The sequence below is a fragment of the Coenobita brevimanus genome, chromosome 20, assembly GCF_032717465.1.
Source record: "Coenobita brevimanus isolate Jiangsu-jjx chromosome 20, ASM3271746v2, whole genome shotgun sequence".
In the NCBI taxonomy this organism is placed as follows: domain Eukaryota; kingdom Metazoa; phylum Arthropoda; class Malacostraca; order Decapoda; family Coenobitidae; genus Coenobita; species Coenobita brevimanus.
In genome coordinates this window covers 24,502,583-24,524,727 of record NC_136973.1, presented here as the reverse complement: position 1 = coordinate 24,524,727, position 22,145 = coordinate 24,502,583, and the positions used below count along the sequence as shown (strand labels likewise).

Below are 22,145 nucleotides of genomic sequence, written 5' to 3'. Positions count from 1 at the left end.
CCATCACACCAGCAGCACGTTGCTGTCGATACGAAATCAACATGGAGCGGTCGACTTCAGCAAACTTGGGAGTAAACAACACCTTCCTCTCCACGTTGCGTTTGCTTCTCAACGAGATGCATGAGTTTGTCTCGGGATCTCTTGATATCGAACAAAGTAGATTGGGTCAGGATGAACTTGCGGAGGATGCGGGAAGAAGACCACCCCTCATCTACTTTCTCCAGTATCTCCCGTTTCTTCTCCAGAGTCAACACCACTCTCTTCCTCTTCTCAGGCGGCGGGGCCATCATCACACACACTAATAAGAGGCACGAGAGCAGCAGGAGTGCCTGCAGCAGGTGAGGCACCACCACAAAAGCGAGCACGTGGGCAGCCATGACGATGAGCGTGCACTCGCGACGAGAGACAGGCGGAAAGTGGGGAGGATGCAGGGGCGCTCTGTCGGACGTTGGAAGAATAATGCGCCACAACAAAGCTGTCCCGCGCCCCGCGCGCCAAGTTCAAATTACGGGTGGGAATTTTTTTTTTTTTTTTTTTTTTTTTTTTTGCGGTTTTCGGACCATTTTGGGAATATTGGATCCCAGGACGATTATGTCTGGTTAGTGGGGATGTTTGGATATTGGGCGTTCGGATATTAGAGGGATTACTGTTTGTGAATTGTTTTGGCACACACCATTTCATCCGGTAGTGCATTCCACTGATCAATTGCACTGTTTGGAAAACTGAATTTCCTCACGTCTTTATCACTTCTCTTCTTATGCAGTTTGTTGCAGTGTTCTCTTGCTGATGCTTCCCCATATGTTAAGTAATCATTTATGTCTATTTAATCCATCCCTGATATGCATTTATATAGCATTATCATGTCACCTCTTTTCCTTCTCTCCTGTTGTGTTGGTAGATTCAGTTTATTTAGTCTTTCTTCATAGCTTAGATCCCTTAAGCTTGGTATCCATCTTGTAGCGGCCCTTTGAACTTTTTCAATCTTGTCTGTGTGTTTTTTGAGATGACTCCCAGACTACTGATGCATACTCCAGGGTTGGTCTGATGAATGATGTTATTATCCTTCTTAGCATGTCTTCATTTATGTATGTGAATGCTATTCTCACATTTGCAAGCAGTGTATACATGTTCCGTACCTTGTCACTGATGTGGTCAGCCGGAGATAGTCTGTTATTGATAATCACACCTAGGTCCTTCTCTCTCTCTGATGTGTGTAGGGTTTTATTTCCTAACGTATAATCCCAATCAGGTCTTTTTCCACTTTTACCAAACTTGATTACATGACACTTGTCCACATTGAATTCCATTTGCCATGTATTACTCCATTCATGAAGTTTATTCAATTCTTCTTGTAGCTCTTTACAAGAGTCTGTGTTAGTAATTCTCCTTTGTATTTTTGCATCATCTGCAAACATATTTAGATAGCTTTCATTTCCAGTGTTACTGTTTATATCATTTATATACACTAAAAACATGATTGGTGCCAGCACTGAGCCCTGTGGTACTCCACTAGTCACTTCTTTCCATGATGAGTAGTTTCCCCTTAGTACTGTTCTCATTTCTCTTTTTATGAGAAAATCTTGCATCCAACAAAACAGTTTGCCTCGAACTCCTCCTTGATGGTACAGTTTCCATAAAAGTCTTTGGTGTGGTACTGTGTCAAATGCTTTCTTGAAATCTAAATAGATACTGTCCACCCATCCTTCTCTTTCCTGTATTGTGTCTGTTACTCTGTCATAGTAGCTCAACAGATTAGTAACACATGATTTTCCTTTTCTGAAACCAAACTTTCTGTTATCATATTGTGTTCTTCTAGATGATTTACCCAAGCTTTTCTTATAACCTTTCTAATACCTTGCTTACAACACTGGTCAGTGATACTGGTCGGTAGTTGAGTGGATTTTGTCTATTCCCTTTCTTGAATAAGGGGACAGTATTTGCTTTCTTCCAAATATCAGGTAGTATACCTTGACTCAAGGATTTCTTGAAAATTAAAAATAATGGTTTACTTAACTCCTTTGCACATTCTCGTAGCACCCAACATGAAATTTAATCAGGACCATTTGCTTTTCCTCTGTCTAATATACTTAACTCCTCCTGTATTACTTTTTCTGATATTTGTATATCTGGTAGTATGTGTGGGGATGCATGTTCCACATAGTCCCTCTCAAAATTTTTTCTTCTGTAAAATCTAATTGGAAATTATTATTTAGTGCTTCACAAATATCTTTCTCTTGTGTATAGGTGATTCCCTCGTCCGTAATGGATTGTATTACTGTATATCTTTTACTTTGGTTTTGCTTCTGATGTAGCTGTAAAATAGCTTTGGTTGATCACTACTTTTATTTATGATATCCTCCTCAAACTGTTTTTGGGCTTCCTCCTTATTCTTGTATAATCGTTTCTTGCCTGTTTGTAATTATTATATGCCCTTTCACTGTTGAGTCTTCTGTATCTGTTCCACAACAAATCTCTTCTTTCTTTTGATTTTTTACATTCTGTATTGAACCATTTCTGTATTTTCTTATCAGCTTCTTTGTGCTGTGGGATGTACTTCTGGACTCCTATTTCATAAAATTCACAGAATTTTTTATATACAGCATTTAAATCTTGTCCTCTAAGCTCATTTTCCCAATCAACTTCTAAGAAATACTTCTTTAGGTCATGATAATTTCCCTTTTTATAGTTTTGGCTCTTTTTGTAACTTTCATTGCTCTTAACTATGTCATATGCTATCCTGAAGTTGCAATTTAGTACTACATAGTCGCTTTTGCCGAGTGGAGGGTGATATATTAAACTGTCAATATCATTTTTCTTGCCTAGTAAATATGAGATCTAGCATTGAAGGTACATCGAGTCCTCTTTTTCTGGTGGTTTCCCTCACATGTTGTGTTAGGAAAAACTCTTGCACAAGATCCAGGAGCTTTTGGTCCCAACAGCTTTCTTGGCTTATTATATGTAGAGTAGTCCAATTTGTATTTGTATTAAAATCTCCAGTTAGTATAATTCTTTCTGATTTCTCTTCCATTTTATGTAGTAATGCTCTTAAACTCTGAATTTTACTCTCTGCCAGAGTCCTCATATTCGTCTCTTTCCCATGTGTTTGATCAGGGTGGCATGTACAAATTGGCTACAATTACTTTCCCTTCAGATGTGTTGATCTCTACTGCAATCAGTTCTACTTGTGAGGGTATATCGAGTTTTATTTCATTGACTTTTAGATTTTTCTTAGTTAATATTATAATTCCTCCTCCTTTTTTAAGTTTCTATCTCTTCTCCATATATTTTATTCCTTTAAGTTTAGTATGTCATTTGATATCCTTGATGTTTTCAGTTAGGCATATTATATGTGGTTCATTTTCTCTGACATAATCATTCATCTCTAATAATTTAGATACCATTCCATCCACATTTGAGTACATCAACTTAATCATCTTGTTTATATACTTGTCATGACTTGGTCCTACTACCTTCCTCCTTTTTATTCCCTCCTGTTTATGTACCACTTCCGTATGTGCAATCCTATTACTTTGTAAAAAAAATGTGTTCTTCTCTTCTGATCTTTCCTCATTTTTTTTTTTGCTTCCTGCCTCTTCTCTTTCAGTGTGTGTGTGTGTGTGTGTGTGTGTGTGTGTGTGTGTGTGTGTGTGTGTGTGTGCACCACAGCAAGATTGTGCAAGCAGAGTGAAAGAAGAGTTTTGGGCAAATGTGGAAACGTGAATGGAAAAGTTTGAGAGGTATGAGACAGTGTTTGTGATTGGCGATATGAGTGCAAAAATAGGGAATGTGAAGATGTGTTGGGGCGCAGTTTGACCTTACACCTTGTCCTAGTTCCCTTCTCAAACTAAGTTCCAGAAAATGCTACGTGTTTGACTGGGGAACTCTCGGCCTAGGTTAACCCCATTTTAAATTCAGAAGCTCTGCTCCAGAGTGACCACCTGGAGTAAAGTGCTATTCATAAACAGAGTACGTAATATGAAAATAAAACTCAACGTGGGTTTTCTTTTCTTATTAACTCTAACTTGGAGACATTAAAAAATACAAGGGGTTTTGAGTTAAGTATGAGGTAGCACCATAAATCACTAAGTTAGGTATCACTTATCCATTCTTTTCAGGTTGTCTCCATCAGTCCTCTGGCCTGATCTCCCCTGGCAGTCTGCACCTGGGGCCTGTCAGGTAGGTCTGAGTCCAAGCCTTCAAAGTCCATTCCAGACTTGAAACTCAAAACCCTTTCCCATATATCCAACATACTTCTTATGCTAATTATGGTCTAATTAAAACTAACTATGCTTTGGATATCTGTCTTTCAATTGCCAGACACCTCAATCCCGCAAGGGGTGGCCACAAACAAATCGCCTCCATGTTGCTCTGTCCTCCGCCATTTTGCTTCCCTGCTCCCAGCTCATGCCCCCTTCTCTCATATACCTCTCCACTCCATCCCTCCATCTCATCCATGGCCTGCCTCTCCACCTCACACACATACACTCCCCTCATTAGTCTATCACTCTCCATCCCCTCCACATGGCCAAACCACCTCAGTGTATTTCTCCTAATGCTTTCTGTCACATCCACATCCACACCACAATGTGCCTTCACGTCCTCATTTGGCAGTCTCTCTCTCCATGTAGCTCCACTTGCTTCTCTCTGATAACTCATTTCCACTGCTCTCACTCTTTATTTGCATCCCTCCAATAAGGTCCAAGCTTCACTTCCATACATTAAAGTTGGTATCACAATACTGTCATGAAGTAACTTTTTCACTTCCATGCTCACATCCTAGTTTCTTATCACTGCTTTCAGAGAACCAGCAACCTTTTTTCTTTGCTGCACCCTTTCAAGCACTTCACCCTCTAAATTTCCATGTTTACTCGTCACACTACCCAGGTACCTAAATGCACTCACATTTTCCATTTCCTCCTCACCCAGCCTCACTGTACATTCTGTGACTTCATTTCTCTCGAACACCATAACTTTACTCTTCCCAACATTCACCTTTATATTTCGTTTCTGACACACTCTCCCAGACTCATTCACCAACCCTTGCAGTTCCCCTTCGTCTTCACTTCTGCAAACAACAGTACAGGAAGTTTCCAAATGATGCTCTCTCTCATTAGGGTTGCTCCAACATCCACTGCCCTTCCTTGCAACTCTTTTATAACCACATCCATTTACAGATTGAACAACCATGGAGACATGACACATCCCAGTTTCAATCCAACATTCATACAGAAAAATTCACCCAGTTCACTATCCACACGCACTGCAGCCTTAGCATCCTCATACATACTCTTCAACGACATTCAGCAACTTCCCATGTACTCCATATATTCTTATTATTTTTCCATATTCCTTGTCTGTCCACTCTGTCATATGCTTTCTCCAAATCCATGAAGGCATGCAACATTCTCTTCTCTAGGAACTTCCTCAAATTCATTGTCCGTTTGGGTGAAGCACTGATACATACTCGTTTCATGTCTGTTTGTATAGTATAGTGACAAAAACAATTTGTTTCGTCTTGCAAGATGTCAGACTTTATTATGGATCTCACTTACTCCATTGCTTCGATACCTTCACCCATATTATCCATAAGTATATATATCCATAAGTATATATATTTATTTATTAGAGATGCAACAGCTCTGTGCCTTTTACAACAATAAATATTTCAATTCAAATTCAACTTCCTCAAATTCATTGTCCGTTTGGGTGAAACACAGATACATACTCGTTTCATGTCTGTTGTATAGTACAGTGACACTGCAAAACACCATTTATGAGAATTGAAATATTAGGTACAACTGTGTTTTGTAAATATGATACTTCAGGTATGAAACTTAAACCAACCAATCACGTGGCAGGAGTGCACAGGTGCCACATTCACGAAAGTGGATCATCAGCTGAAAAAAATCAGAGTATAATTCCTCTGTTATTTTCCTATCTCTGTCAGTAAGTATCCTACCATATATTTTTCCCATTACACTCAGAAAACAAATGCCCCTGTGATTACCACACACATCTATTTCCCTTTTTCCTTTGTACATATACATGTCTGTTATATACTCCTGCAGAAGATACTGAAAACCCACTCTCAAAAATATTTCAGGCAGTGGAAAGAGTGCTGGACTATATGTGTCAAGTTAGAAGGGGCCTACTTGAGGGAGATAGTGTCCTAGCTAAACGGGTTAGTTGTTTATTTTTTAGAGCCTACAGTCGGATACTTCCTGAACAGACCTTGTATAACCAACCCACCCGTTCCCTACCTGTCAACAAGTACGTTGGTGGACGGTTATTGCCCCTCCCTGTATAGTCCAGCGGCTAAGGCCAAATTATCAGGTCAATCGTTCACTTTGTCAGGAAAGCACCAAATTTTGCACGGGTGTAGAATGGACCCATACGATCATTTTTCGAGATGGACCCCCAGATTTGGCCCTCCTGGTGGCTGCCATCTTGGATTTAAAAATGGTTACCTAGCAACCCATATTTTCTTCAATAAATCCAATAATATGATAAATAGAAGCAAAATTCCAATGGTTACCCCTATGTTTTCAGGGTCTGGCAATCCAGTGGGATCATTGTTGGACCTGGCAGAGGTCGTCTTTAGTCCAGTGTGGCTGCTGGCTGAAATTGGTCTTTTGTTATAATGCAAGGCTATAAAAGATAGACGGAAAATTTCAAGGCAAACCCTACCTTTTCATTGGAATCATTTTCGTGTTCATCTGGTGTCGGCCGTCTTGAAGTCCAAGATGGCGGCCCAGTTCTGTGAAGTTTATACTCAAACACACCACTTGTATTTACTAGGGTTAGAGATCTATCATGTAGCACAACCATTGCCAGGACTGTTTCAGGTCTGTTCTTACTGGATTTTCAAATACCCTAAATATACATTTTTAGTAAGTTGACTTACATCAGCTGCTGCCTCCCATATTGAAAAGAAGGTACTGCCATGAAGCTGTATCACATTTTCAGTTATCTTAGTTAACTTCATTATCATTCTAATCAGGCTTAATGTTCTGAATAATCTGACTGGAAAATGATTTCAGAGCCAGCTGTTGGTAGGTATAAACATAATGAATGTAAAAAGTGAATATTGAAAACTGAAATATAAAAGCCCAACTTGCTTGGCCCAAAACTGAAATATAAAAGCCCAACTTGCTTGGCCCAATACTGAAATATAAAAGCCCAACTTGCTTTGTCCTTTTCCACATACCAGTATATGAGAGGCCATTTCTGCAAAATTGAGTATGAAGTACATTTATACCATTTTCTTTCAGTTCAGAGACTGCAAGTTTGTTCTCAAGCCCACCTTACAAGACACACAAGAGTTATGTCAGTTGGTATGTTCATGTATGTGTACAGTGATTTATGGTGCTAAAGTACTGTAGTTGGATCTGCGGGTGTTGGGGTCTTTGGGCAGGAGAGTTGAGTGAGATCGCTGGGTGGATTGGGGGCAGAAAGAGGTAGCGGTTGCAGTGTACCAGCTTTATCAGCTCTTGGGCGCAGGAAAGCAGGGCATTGGCCTTTTTTCTTGCCTTCACGGGTTGTGATACCCTGTCATTCTTTGCCAACAAAGGTAAGATGACAGCCTGGAAGGCATGGGAGGTCTTTCCTGACATCACAGCCAGTTTTCATGCTCTGTCTACCAAACCTGCATCTGTCTCCGGTGAACTCCACAAACTAGAATGGTTCATGGCAGTGGTGTATGACAGGACAATGGACTTGAAGTCTGTGAATGACGTGCACAGGTTCTTATTCCCAAAGAGGGCAAGGACAATTGAACACGTTCCCCCCACAGCTGATGCTCTTGAGGAACATACCAAAAGAGCATAGTACCAGGATGGACATGTTTGGGGCCAAGCTTTAGTTTCCCAACCAGAGCTCCCATCACCATCTGGCTGGGGTTGGCAGAAACTCAACAGTACTTGGCACCCTGTATAGACAAAGTTGCCTGTTGTCCAGAACACCTGCTCAGAATCAATCAGTTGGCACTGTAAAACTGCTTGCGAAGGGAACTGCAAGTACTACAAGGCTAACTTGCCATGTACGTCATTATGTGACTGTGATGGACATTGTTTTAATATCTGAATTTCATCAAAAAGACATTCAATAGATGTTTGCCATTGTATCAGAGTTATAACAGAAATCGGCTTCAGCAGGTAGCCTCCTTGAATTCCAAGATGGCTGACCTTCCAGATTGGACAGTGATTCCATTGGATTGCCAGACCCTGAAAACATAGGGTTAGACATTGGAAATATGTTGCTGTCTATCATAGTATTGAAGTTATTGAAGAAAATAGGGGTTCAAAGACGACCATCTTGAAATCCAAGATGGCTGACCTTTGCCAGGTCAGAAAAATCATTCCATTCAAGTGACAGACCCTAAAAACCTGGGGTTAGCCATAGGAATTATGTTTCTGTTTATCATATTATTGGAGTAATCGAAGAAAATGTGGGTTGAAAGGCAGCCATTTTGAAATCCAAGATGGTGACCATCAGGGGCCCAAGATTCTGGAGGTCCATCTCAAAAAATGATTGTCTGGGTCCTTTCTACAACTGTGCAAAATTTGGTGTTTTCCTGAAAGAGTGAACGATTGTTTGCCTTATACGCTGGACTAGTAAAACCACTAACTCGGAGACAAACGGCCACCCCTTATGGGTTTATGGTTTGGCTCTAGATAGATATAGGGGGTAGGGTGGCTCAGTGGTAGAGTGTCAAACTTGGGACCAGGGGTCGTTAGTTCGAACCACGCCTGGTAGCTGCCATGCCGGGAGGGGTAGCACCCTCTTTTTACCTAGCAGGGCTATATGATCTAGTGAGGTCTAGCTCGGGGGAACATTTTCCCTTTTCTAGATCGATAGATAGACACACTCCTGTTATTGTTTCTTAATTTTGCATCATCCCTTAACTACCTGGAAGTCATCACTATCATCATAGCTTGGTCTCATCCTTGACCACTCTTGTTTCTAAATTACCTACCATGCCTAACACTTCTGCTGCCACTTACTCTGCCATACCAGCCTCACTTTCCCACTCATATAACCAGTCCTTTACATTAATGACCTCACACTTTCTTCAGATTTCTCTACTAAGCTTACCTGATGAAATGCAAATTAATTTTTTTTTTTAAGGACTAGATACATGCAAAATGAGGGCTCACTGGGCAGTGTTTTTAAATTCATAGAGATTCTTGTCTAATGGCAGCTCTTGTTGCAGGTCCACAGCTGAAATTGACTCTGCAAAGCACAGCTAAACAGTGTGGTCATCAGAGAGCCACCTGAGTAATATATACATGGTAAAGTGTTGACATTATATAGGCACATGTTGTGTTGTCTCAGTACAGTACTGTACATCCTACATGAGGTGCCTCTTCCAAATATATGTAGCTTATACTCACTGTTCATAATATCTTTCATTGTAAGAAGTATGAATCACTGGATGAGTGGTAGGAGTTGATCCAGGATCATTTAGCTGTTGTGATATCCTTTGCATTTACTACAACCACTGCATAGACACTGGATAAGGACTGGTAAAATATGGAACCCAGTGGTTTTTTAGACTGCATTAATAGCTTAAAACTCAGCAGTGAACTATTTATTTGAAAATATGGTTACATAGTACTTGCAAGTGCAGAAGCAGTTATTGTTCTGTAATAATGACCTTTGTATCAGCAGTATTGTTCAGTGGAGACTAGTTTGTGGCAGGAATTAAGAGAGTTTGGGGGAATCTTATGACAGGATGATAAAGGAAGAACCAGATGTAAAGATATATAGAGTCTGAGGTAGGTGACAAAATAGTGTAGGTGGCAAAAGATGAACCAGATGTAAATTTGAGTATGAGGTGGATGACAAAATAATGGAAGTGGTAAAGGAAGAACCAGGTCTAAAGTTACAGTGTGAAGTGCGTAACAGAATAATGGAGGTGGTAATGGAAGAAACAGATGTAAAGTTAGAGTGTGAGGTGGGTGACAAAATAATGGAGATGGTAAAGGAAGAACCAGATGTAAATTTAGAGTGTGAGGTGGATGACAAAATAATGGAAGTTGGAAAGGAAGAAACAGATGTAAAGTTAGAATGTGAGATGAGTGACAAAATGTTCCTCAGTGACAATGAGACTGTCCTGGATGCAGTGTCCTCAGCTGAAGTTAAGCAGTTCAGATGTTTGGAGTGTGATAAAACATTTTCTTTTAAGAAAAGTCTTAAACAACATGCAGTTGTTCATTCAGGAGTGAAGAATTTTAAGTGTGATGAATGTGGTAAACGATTTGCACAGAAGGATGGTCTCACTCAGCACCTATTAATTCATTCAGGAGTGAAGAATTTTACGTGTGATGAATGTGGTAAACGATTTGCACAGAAGGATGGTCTCACTCAACACCTATTAATTCATTCAGGAGTGAAGAATTTCAAGTGTGATGAATGTGGTAAACTATGTGCACGTAAGAGTGATCTCTCCAAACACCTATTAATTCATTCAGGAGTGAAGAATTTCAAGTGTGATGAATGTGGTAAACGATTTACACTGAAGGGATATCTCATCAAACACTTGTTACTTCATTCAGGAGTGAAGAATTTCAAGTGTGATGAATGTGGTAAACTATTTGCGCATAAGGATGGTCTCGCTAGTCACCTATTAATTCATTCAGGAGTGAAGAATTTCAAGTGTGATGAATGTGGTAAACTATTTGCACAGAAGTGTGGTCTCACCAAACACATATTAATTCATTCAGGAGTGAAGAATTTCAAGTGTGATGAATGTGGTAAACGATTTACACTGAGGGAATATCTCACCAAACACCTTTTAATTCATTCAGGAGTGAAGAAGTTCAAGTGTGATGAATGTGGTAAACTATTTGCACAGAAGATTGATCTCACCAAACACCTATTAATTCATTCAGGAGTGAAGAAGTTCAAGTGTGATGAATGTGGTAAACTATTTGCACGTAAGGGTGATCTCACCAAACACCTATTAATTCATTCAGGAGTGAAGAATTTCAAGTGTGATGAATGTGGTAAACTATTTGCACAGAAGGTTTTTCTCACCCGTCACATATTAGTAGTTCATTCAGGAGTGAAGAAGTTCAAGTGTGATGAATGTGGTAAACTATATGCACGTAACAGTGATCTCACCAGACACTTATCAGTTCACTCAGGAGTGAAGAATTTCAAGTGTGATGATTGTGGAAAACAGTTTGGTCAGAGAAGCAGTCTCACCACACACCTATTAAATCATTGTGCAGGGAAGAGTTTCTAGTGTGCTTAATGTGGTAAACAGATGACTCAGTTGATGTCATCCAACACTGTTTAATTCATTAAGGAGTGAAGAAATTCAAGTGTGATGAATGGGGTAAATGGCTTTATTATAGGTTCTCTCCAGTATCAGTTCAGGAGTGAAAAAATTTCAAATATCATGACTGGAAAACTGTGCAGAAAAAAAAAAAGTTTTTATTCTCTTGGCACCTGACAGTTCATTCGGGTGTGAAAACAATTATATAGTTATGATAAATGTGGCCATGTGGAGAGGATGGAGAGTGAGAGACTGATGAGGAGAGTGTATGTGAGTGAGGTGGAGGGGGAGAAAGGGAGGGGGAGGCCGAGGATGAGGTGGAGGGACGGAGTGGAGAAGTACATGAGGGAGGGAGGTGTGAGCTGGGAGCAGGGCAGTGAAATGGCGGGGGACAGGGCGACATGGAGGCGATTTGTTTGTGGCCACCCTGTATGGGATTAAGGCGTCTGGCAATAGGTAGATAGATAAATGTGACAAAGCTTGAAGAAGAAATCAGGCTTTAACCAGGCATCCCCCCCGTTTCCTTGCTCGCTGTTGTTGTGGGGGGGCTTCAGAGACATCGATTGGGTCTTGACAAGTGGCGGAGCTATGGTGGGGTCTCTAGTCTGCCCTCTCCCCTCTCCTTGGGTCCCTGTCACTGCTTCAACTTTATTTTGCAATGCTCTTTTTCCTATTGCTTCTTCCTTCCTTTTCCCCTGTCATCATCAAATAGTGGAGGCCTTTAGTGATGATACTAGCCTCCGCCCCTTTGTCATTTCGGGCGAGACTGCTTCCTCCCCACGTTTGCCGTGCGTGGCAACCCGTATATTGCTTGCGCCCCACTATCTGGGAGTTGAGTCCACCATGGGGCAGGGTGCAGTTCCCTGCCGTGGGCAACATGCTCCTTTAGTAGGTGGGTTGGCATAACACGGGCAGCCGAGTGTGGACCTGCCAGGCAAATCATGTGTTGGCTCAGTCAACCTTGGCTAGGGTCAAGCAGGCCCTGTTTGGTGGGCACTGCATTGGCCCGTAGCTGCCAACCAACACCAAACCGTGTCCGCATATACCACTCCTGCTATCCCTGGGGCTCTTGGGTGAGTTGGACCCAACATCAGCCTCCCCTTGTTGGGCTTCATGGTGGGTGGGGGTGGGGTGGTGAAGTCTGCCAGTTCACATTATATGGATACAATTACTTCTCACCTGATTATGTTGATGACCCAGGGCTTCCCTTTGACTGTGGCCTCAACTTCTTCCCCTTCCCCTCCCCGCCTACTGTGTCTTCCACTCCTCCAGCTTCTGCTCTGTCTACTTCAGTCAGACCTTCTACTATTGTCACACTTCATCTTTACCTTCCTCCTTCACTTCCTGTAGTGCCCGGAAGTGATATTGAGTTGTATCTAGTTCATTTTATATGACCAAAAGTTCGGTTAAGTGAGAGAGTGTGGCCTGGGCATGGCTGTTTCCATGGGGACATTACCAGAACATAGATTAAGTTACCTAGTTGCTAAGTAACTTTTTTTTCCTACTGTAAATTACTAGTATTAAGTCTCTTTATAATATAAAAACTCGAGTGAGATGGAAACGTATGCCTTTGGTCGCGTAATCCAGCATAATGTACGCGTGCGCAAAGTGATGTAAGGCACGATGATTTTCATTGTTTTTCGATGTAAGAGTATAAAGAGAGAGGTGTTGGTGAGTAATTATTGTGACTAGAGTAAGTCATTTTTTTCAGGTAAGCAATTGTAAGGGGAAAGACATCACATTGAGTCTACCACGAGTCTGTAATAATAAAAATCTTAAATTACATACGTCGTCATCCCCCCCTCCCCCTTTGCGTCATGCAGTTTTGGTGTGTCTCACTCGCTCACCAGCCGTGATAGGTGGCAGATGGTCGGTACTGTCGTCATCCTCCCCCCCCCCCTCCAAGGAATTCTGTAAGTAATTTGATATTAATGATGTTTGATATGTTGAAGCGTGAATAGTGATACTCCACGAGTGATAATATTGACGAAATAAAGAAATGGACTCTGGTAGAATCAAGTGTTGTCATTCCTCAGGAAGTGTAACGGGGACGCTATTAGCCATTGGAAGAGCGAGTCCTGAGTTTCCCGCTCCACTCTGGTATTGTGAGCTGAATAGTGAGGTATTTCCCATATATTTGTGTACTGTACTTTATATTATTATTTAGTGTAACTGAAGCAAGAGAATGATAGCTACAGAGTTCTGTCTGAGCCTCAGATAAATGTGTGATTTTTGTAGGCCAAGTATCAGGTGCCTGGGGACTGTGAATTTTTATTATTGTGTTGAAATGACTTTGCAATTCAGTATTTATTAGGCCTATGTTGTGAGTAAATGTTCACGTAGTTACTTTGTGAGGCACAGTGATATTGATGCAGTAATGATTTTCATGGTTAGAGTTACAGTTATTCATGCTTACTGTATTTGTTATAGTACTTTTTCTTCCATGTTATCCCTACAATAAGTATTATTTTGAGCAGACCTATGTGTCTGTAGTGCCATGTGTTATTCTGTTATTACTTAAGATGCTGAGTGTTGTAACTCATGTTTCTTTATTATGAGACTTTCCTGTTCATATGAAGGGATTACTTGCATTTGGGAGAATAGTTATTCATTATACATATTAACTTCTAGCGTTGGTCCAAGTGTGGAGGTCAAAGTACCTGTGGAGTAGGAGTCAGAGTTCAAGTTTGGAGATCAAGGTCCCAGTGTGGAGGAAGTTATTGGGTCGGGAGTGGCAGAGGATTGGACCAGTGAACATTTGTGCTCTAGGGGAGTGGGAACGATTATGAAGAAACACATTGGACCGAAGACAGAGGAGCTAAGTTTTGTGGATTTGATAGTAGAGACCATATAGGAGATATATTTTTTGAAACAATGTGCAACAAGTGATTCATGTTTAAATCTGTAAAGCAGAAGTAGCTGGGGAAGATTTCTACCTTTGGTCTTGTTTAATACACATTTCCTCCCAGTCAAACTTTATTGTTTGTATAACCCTTGAGAACTGGTGGTATAGAGCTTACCTAGTAGTTTATTAATGTGCAACTTAGAAGCATTCTGAGGAAACTGCGAAGGATAGGGCTTGGGTTGGCCTAGTTGGAGACTGGCCCTGTCATTTTGGCATGCTACCACTCTTAACTTTGGCCACTTGAAATGTAATGAAACGCAGCCGAAGAGGCCGCTCAATGGGAGAGTCTCCATCAGTCTGAGTTCCCGACCGTTTCAGCACACATTGGACATCAATAGTGACTCTGATTTCTGCCTCTTTGACCATGTAAAAGTCTGGATCGCAGAGGTGACAGTACAAGTGGTGGCTCAGAGTTGGGATGGCCTATTAATGTGATGGTAATTTAACATTAAATTAAGGTAAGATCTCATCCCATAGTTCTCAGAGGTATATTTACTTATCTTTATATGTAGTTTTATAATGTATGTGTGTATTTGTAGCGTGTGCTATTTTTGGTGTTGCAGTTGAGCATTCACCTCGTGGGAGTTGCTCCGCAGAAGTTGCAGTTGGTGGCATTTTAGTAATTGAGCATTCACCTCCTGGGGTTGCTCACGCTTTGTATAATTCCTATGATGGAATCCCGTGTAGAAAAGTTAATCCGACCTTGAAACTGAAATGCCTAAGGGAGTAGAGGGTGAAACAGGAACCCCTCCGCAATTGATGAGTGTTTTGAGCGTATTAGAACGCTGCGTGGAGATGTTAGGTCCCGCCCGGACTCACCCTGACCAAGGTTGGAGGTCCATCACAGTACACACCCGTTAAGTCTGGAAAATCCATTTAGGGCATAGTCAACTCCATAGTGGTCAAATTTGCCTGTAGGAGGTATGCAGAGCTATCAGGAAATTCGGTAGTATTAGAGTGTAAAGGCCGAGTTCACACGAGCAAAATCGCGGCAGTTTTTTGGCCGGAATTTGCTTCCCGGTAGAGAGAATTCAATGGCAACTTTTTTTCTGCCGGGTGATGGAGAGACCGATTTATGTCGGGTCTTTTTTTGCCAGAATCAGGGAGAAAGGTTGCCGGGCCGATTAAAATGGAAGCACCGAACAAGACAAAGCTCTGGGAACGAAGACAGAATTCGGACATCTTTGTGTGTTTACAGTACCACCATTTCGACTTCCATCACGCGTGGCCAACACAAGTTTATCCATCATGCCTGCCGTTCTCCAGCAATCACAGTGGTTCCCTCATCTGCATATTTTGTTTTTCTAATGAAGGGTGTCAACAAGCCCCAGCAAGTGGTGGTACTGGGTCTTGTTAAGACAGGATCCACCCATTTAAAGTTTGGGGATCCTCCAAGCTGAGCTCCCTTACCAGCCTGTAATACACTCTCTTCTTTTCTCCTAGACAGTCACGGACGAGTCCAGATGCGTGACGTGCTCATCTTGGAAGTAGAGAAAAGTGCAAGTGGCAAGGGCTGCACACCTGGTACGCAGTACGGCGTGTCCATCTTTGTTTGTAAACTTGCCGCTAAGCCGCTGCTTCCTGCCACTCAGTCCCTCGTACGTGTGAACACCTTTCTCGGGAAAAATGCCGAAAATCGGCATTTTTCCCCCGCAAACTCGGCGAAGAAAACGGCCGCGATTCAGCTCGTGTGAACCGGGCGCTTAAGGATGCTGATGTTCTAAGCAAAGATGAGTGAAATGTATGGTTTGCATACTAGGACCCTGGTGGATCACTTTTTGATGCAGGTGGAGTCAGTGACTGCTAACTTTGAGCAGTGGAAGCCGGTAGCACTCACTCGTATGGACACAGAGTTCTTGCGTACATATGTTCTGGGAGAGTTAAGCTTATTTGAGGCAGGTGGTACTTAACTGGGGACATTGAAGACATTGTTGACTAGTGAGAGTTCAGAGGTCCCGAGGGGATCGCTGATGCATTCCTTGAGCTAGCCCAAGTGGAGTATAACTTTGAGGATCTACCTAAGAGATTTTGTTAGACAGTTCAGGAGTAACTTCAGGGCAATTTGTAGAGAACATCCCCATATTAACCCTCCCAATGTGGAGCAGTTGTGGAAGAAAGCTGTGTTACGTAATGTACTCACAGGAAGTTAGGGAACGATTAGAGTTGTTTAACCCTTTAAATGCGGGACTGCGTCGCGTTTGCGACGCTTCGGCAAAAAGGGACATAATGGCGGAGCCGTCGCGTTTGCGATTCTAGTAAATTTTGCATAACCGTGGGCAGGCAGGCTCCAGCTTGTATTGTCTATCAGTACCACCACCCTTTAGCTACTTTTAAAGCACACTTGGACCTTGTACCACTGACCTCCGTTGTTGCCAAGTATCGCGTTTTTCCCCCGCCCCCCCCCACCCCGGCCCCTGCCAGCCTGGCTGTGGATACATGGCAGCGCTCTGAGTGCTCAGAACTGTAAATCTACGCTCTCCTCTCACAAGCAGTTTATGCTAATAGGAAACGCTTTGTTTCCCAGTTGTAACACTAGCTTTATTCTCACGGTTTGCCCCTGTTTAGCGTCAGTTTACCGCAGGCTTTCAAAGTGACATTATGGCGAGTTCTAGCTCTTCCTGAGTCATTGCAAGCGGCCGACGGGAATGAGAATAAAGTGACGGGCGTGAAGTGCAGAAAGAAAAAGCGTGCCGTGGTGATCTTTTGGGAAGTAATATGGATTGAAAATAATGTGGTATACTATGTTTTTAGCTGTGAAAATGGAAATGTTTGTTGAGTGACGAAGACCCCACGCCGCTGCACTGCATGTCGGCCGTATGCTCCGTTGATTTTAGCCTTATTTTCAGTGCTTATTGTACAAATACGGATTCCTAACTACCCTTACGTTGTAGTATAAAGTTTACTGTGACAGAATGAGGCTGTGGTAGAGGGGAAAACCGGGTTGCTGGAGGTGTGAAAGTGAAGATTTGGTTACCCAACTTTGCAAGTCTCCACAAGTCCTTGGGTAGGTCCACGAAGGCTCAACACCTGTCTTCTGGGAGAAAGCTGCTGGAATGTAAGTACTCATCTGGCCATACCAAGTATAATGTTCTAGGGTTAATCTCTGATTTTTGGCGAATATTTTCCTACAGGTACTCAGACTCGCGATACAACCCCGCCACTCGGGGGGGAACGACTGTACACGGCCAAAGCATTTAAGGGGTTAAAGATCTGGGAATGGAGGAGACCTTTATTTCAGAATTAGAGAGAGAAAGGGGTTATAAACAGTGGCGTAGGAGTGGCAAAAGTTGTGGATGAACAAGTGTCTGATGTTAATTATGTCCAGCCCCCTACTAGAATCACACCTCCAGTTGTGCCAGTGGACAACGCTCATCCAGTGACTCAAGTACCCATACTGCTTGTCAGGTATCCTTTAAACCTAGACCCTACACATGTGGCCTTGTGGGTCAGGTGTTCAAATGGCAGTAAACATGGACATAGCGAACTGTCCAAGGAAACGCAGGAGCGAGGAAGTTGTTGTGATTGTTTGAAAGCCAATCTAGAAGGGACATGAGGGATGCCCTGGTAGACTCTAAATTGGAGTAGAGAACCAGACAGAAGCGTGCCAAGTACATCTCCCGCAACAGCTAATTCCCTTCCCCACAGCAGGATTCTCAGTTACATCCAGACTCACAACCGCCTAGGAATGACTAGGAGGCCCCTGAGGTAATGCAGGGTGCCAGTCATTTTTGTTTGTAGTGTGTTACAGGATGTAGAAACAGAATGAGGGCTGTCAGAACCTTTCAGATGGAGAGGTGGAGGAAGTTTGAAAAGTTCGAAGTGAAGTAGACACTCCAGTGATACTCTTTGATTTTGGGACAGTATCAGGTTTCAGCTTTTGGTAGATACTTCAGTAGTGTAGCAACACTGATGAAAGAAAGTACAGCAAATAGATTAGGATTAAAGATTAGCAAGTGCCAATGTTCATGGCATTCTAGTATCCAACCATAAGTTAACTGTTGTTGGCCAGGCTTTCTGCCATTTGGGTAGTGACTTATTGCTCCCGACACACAGTGCATGGGGTGTGCAGCGATTTGTAGTGGTCCCAGACTATTATTTGTCAACCAAAGTGCTCATGGGTGCGGACTTAATTGTTGTAGGCGATTTTCACTTGGGACGGTGAAGGTCAGGTGATGCATTGGGGTTGGTCAGCAGTACGAGGTCCGAAATAAGCTTTGCACAGACAGTGAACGGAATAAAGTTCCAGACCAACCATACAGAAAGGCAGAAGGAGAGCTAGTACAAGTGAAGTGTAGGGACCGTGGTACCTGCACAGACATTGATGTCAGTACCCATTGCAAGTAGAAGGACGGAAAACCCTGGAGATGTCTTACAAGTTAGTAAATTTTCAGAAGGCCAGGGGTAAAGCTTCATTAGCACCTCAATTGTTGAAAGAAAAGAGAGTTAGTGAGAACGGGACATGCTATTTACCCATTGCCACATATAACCAAGGGACCAGTGAAGCTAAACCCAGGTGACAAGTGTTAGGGACGTACTCATGTTGTTAGACGCAGTCGAAGTTGATTACTTTTACTTATCCCCAAAGAACAGGACAGAAGTCCACTTGAATTGGTGCAACCAGTAGATGAGGCAGAAGGTGACCTAGTGGCACCAGTTCGGGTAGATAATGCATTGTTACCACACATGGATCAGGCACAGGATGGGAGTGACCGATGTGCCGCGCTTAATTCAATTCTCAGAAAGCTGAAGTGGGTACATTTGTCTCAGTCACAGAGGGACAAATTGAAAGAGGTGATATTGGATAATAATGCACTGTTCATTCTTGGTCTGAAGGAAATTGGCACCCTTAAAGTACCTAAAGCCCACATTGATACTATCGACTCTGAACCCGTGTGTATGCCCTTGTATCGACATCCTGAGCAAGCAAGGAAGATAATTTCCGAGATGATCGATGAGATGATTGATAAGGATGTGATTGAGGAATCGAACGCTGCATATTTAGCCCCCATAGTCTTACTCAGCGAGCCGGACGGCAGTAAAAGGATGTGTATTGATTATCGGGCTCTTAATAAGAAGGTCAAGATAGATATTCAACCCCTACCCTGATTCGATGAATTAGTAGAGGAAAGTGCTGGGAAAAAGTTTTACTGCACTCTTGCTATGAAAGGCGCCTACCTCCAAGTTCGGTTGGATAAGAGCTCTCGAGACTTGACAACTTTTTCTGATGGAGTTAATTTGTTCAGATACAAGCGCTTACCTTTAGGATTGTCTGTGAGTCCAGCAGTTTTCACGAGGAAAATGCAGCAAGTGTTAGCCCCTTTAGTTAGAGAAGGTTGGTGCCGTAACTACCTAGACGATGTTGTGTTTTGGGCTTACTATTTCGATAAGATGCTAGACCTACTGAAGATTTACTTTGGCAGATTAACCAAGTTTGGAATGAAGCTGAATGTTAGTAAATGCTCTTTCATAAAGCGAGAAATTAAGTTCTTGGGACATGTAGTGTCGGAGAAAGTGAGCACGCCCTGAGTCAGGTAAGAATCTTGAAACCATTGAACAGATGTCACGACCAATGAAGGCCAAGGAAGTGAGATGCTTTGTGGGCATGTAACTTTTATCGTAAACATATCTCCTGACTTTGCTGCCATTGCCAGTCCTCTCACTAATTTGCTTAGGAAGGATGCAAAATTTGAATGGTCAGAGGAGGTGAGAATGCATTCTAAGTTCTTAAACAATAGTTATGTGTCAGCTCCAGTACTAGTAAAGGCAGATTTAACTAAACCGTTCGAGTTGCACACAGATGCTAGCGATCGCACATTGGCGCAGCTCTTATGCAGCTGGAGTGGCGAGAAAGATTTGAGACCTATTGGATACTTTTCAAAGAAACTTACCCCCGCCGAAAAAAGATACCTACTCTAGAATAGGACAAGGAAGAAGCTATGGCAGTAGTGAGTGGCTGGTAGATTTTTCAGCCACTATTTATGGTGCAAACCCTTTTCCATCGTCACTGACCATAGACTACAACCACCATCTTTACAGAAAAAGACTAAATGCACACGTATGTCACGTCATTTGTTGGAGATGAGAGACTACCATTTTGTGATAAAGTATAAAAAGGGTGTGAATCATTATGTCCCAGATGCTTTGAGTAGACCAGTAGGAGCAATCGAGGAGGCCTCAGATGTAACTCAACCTAACCATGTACTTCGGTGGTTAGGGCCTGCACGATAGAAAAGGTCCGAGTAGCTTAGATAGCAGACCCAATTTGGCATAGGCAGGTGGCATCCAGGACTTAGAAGGAGGTCAGTTACCCAGAGAAGTTGTCCGGTAATCTGGTCCCATTTACGCTTTTGAAATGAATGAGGAGATTCTGCATGTCCAAAAGAGAAGAAATGGGAAAGTCGAGGTTGTGCCTGGTAGTACCTAAGTCTTCAGTTGCTATTACCTGTTCAGTTGTTCACAACCCTTCACACCCAGGAGAATGCAAGACGGCAGCCAAGGCAAGACAGCTTTTTTATTGGTCGTCTCTACTGACCGATGTGGGACATTTTGTTAAATCATGCAAGTCATGTCAGCAGTTCAAAGGTCACGGGAAGATTGTGCACCATTTTAAGGAATTGCCACCAGTAGATGATAATGGTCAGAGAGTTGCGAATAGATCTCACAGATTTACATAATAGTAGGAGTGGTCACAGGTATTGTCTCACGATGATAGACCATTTTTCTAGGTACCTACGTATATACTCCCTTTCGTACAAAATCCACCAACGTCAGAGGCTGAAGAATTTAAGAAGGACATCTGTAGGTATGGCAAGCCGCAGGTAGTCATCATGGACAATGGAGGAGAATTCATCAGTGCAGAGTTTAGAGATTTTTGTAGGAGATCCGGGATTAAGCAAGGATTCTGTCTACCTTACCATCCCCCGAGGAAATTCAGTTATTGAGAGAGCACATAGGACCCAAAGACACTACTGGCACCTGTTGAGTTAACACCCGAATATCGTGGCCTGTGCACCTAATGCTGACACTGAGAAAGCATGAACAAAGCAGTGCATAATGTCCCTAGGTACATCACCATTCTTTGCTTTTTATGGTCATTGTCCAAATTACGAGGTAGGAGATTTGCAGTTGCCTACTGGATGAAGACTGTGAGGAGAAAATAGATGTCAAACAGATGCTCAAGGAGACACAACGTCGGATGACAGCAGGATACTTTAACAGGGCAAATGAGGCACGTAGCAATAGCTCTCTAGAAGCAGGTGAATTAGTTTGGATCTATGTCGAAGAGTGCATGCATGGTATGGCATCAAAGCTAAATAGCAAATGGCAGGGTCCTTACAAGATTGTCAGAGTTATCAGGTAGGGTAGAGCCTATAAGTTAGAAAATGTGTTTGATGGCACCATCTTGAGTAGGGCAGCTGAAAAGGTCAAAAGATATGTTGAAAGAGATGCCTTATAGAGTACGGTGGATCACAAGTTTTTGACCAGTGAGGAAGAGGAAGAGATATGCCTAGTGTAAGATCTTGGAGACCGCCTGAGAGGTTGCAGTACTCAGATGATGGGTGGTGGTGTATATATTGTATATACTCATTTTTTTGTTTTCTGTCTGAACACGTCTTGTCCTTGCCTTTACTGGCTGGGAACATGGAGTCAGGCGTACTCTTCCAGGTCTCTCCGGACTGTACCTGCGTATTTATCTTTTCTACCAGTACCTATGATGATGTAATTTTGGGTTGATTAACAGGGAAGGAGTAGTTGTTGAGGGTTTGTCCAGCTTTTGGAGAGATGAGGCGTGGAAGCTGCATGTTGTCAAATCGAGTACACTGTGGTGGAGTAGACCATCGTTCTTTTCTTACCTCGATTCTTTTTTTTTTCTTTTAGGTTAGATTGTTAGGCTTAGGGATAATGAGAGATTCGAGCAGTTAGGACTTTAATTTTTTTTTTCCAGAGTCAGGGAACTGT

The 22,145-nt window shown here is 42.4% G+C and overlaps 1 protein-coding gene across 1 annotated transcript in view; it reads left to right on the top strand.

Moving 5' to 3' along the window:
* Positions 1 to 10,075: 10,075 nt before the first annotated feature.
* The window catches only part of LOC145391943 (uncharacterized), a 41,094-nt gene continuing 29,024 nt past the window's right edge, over positions 10,076 to 22,145 (top strand). The window contains exon 1 of the mRNA XM_080266433.1: positions 10,076 to 11,044. Within this exon, the coding sequence (XP_080122559.1) occupies positions 10,076 to 11,044 (969 nt within the window). The remainder of the gene's footprint in view (positions 11,045 to 22,145) is intronic.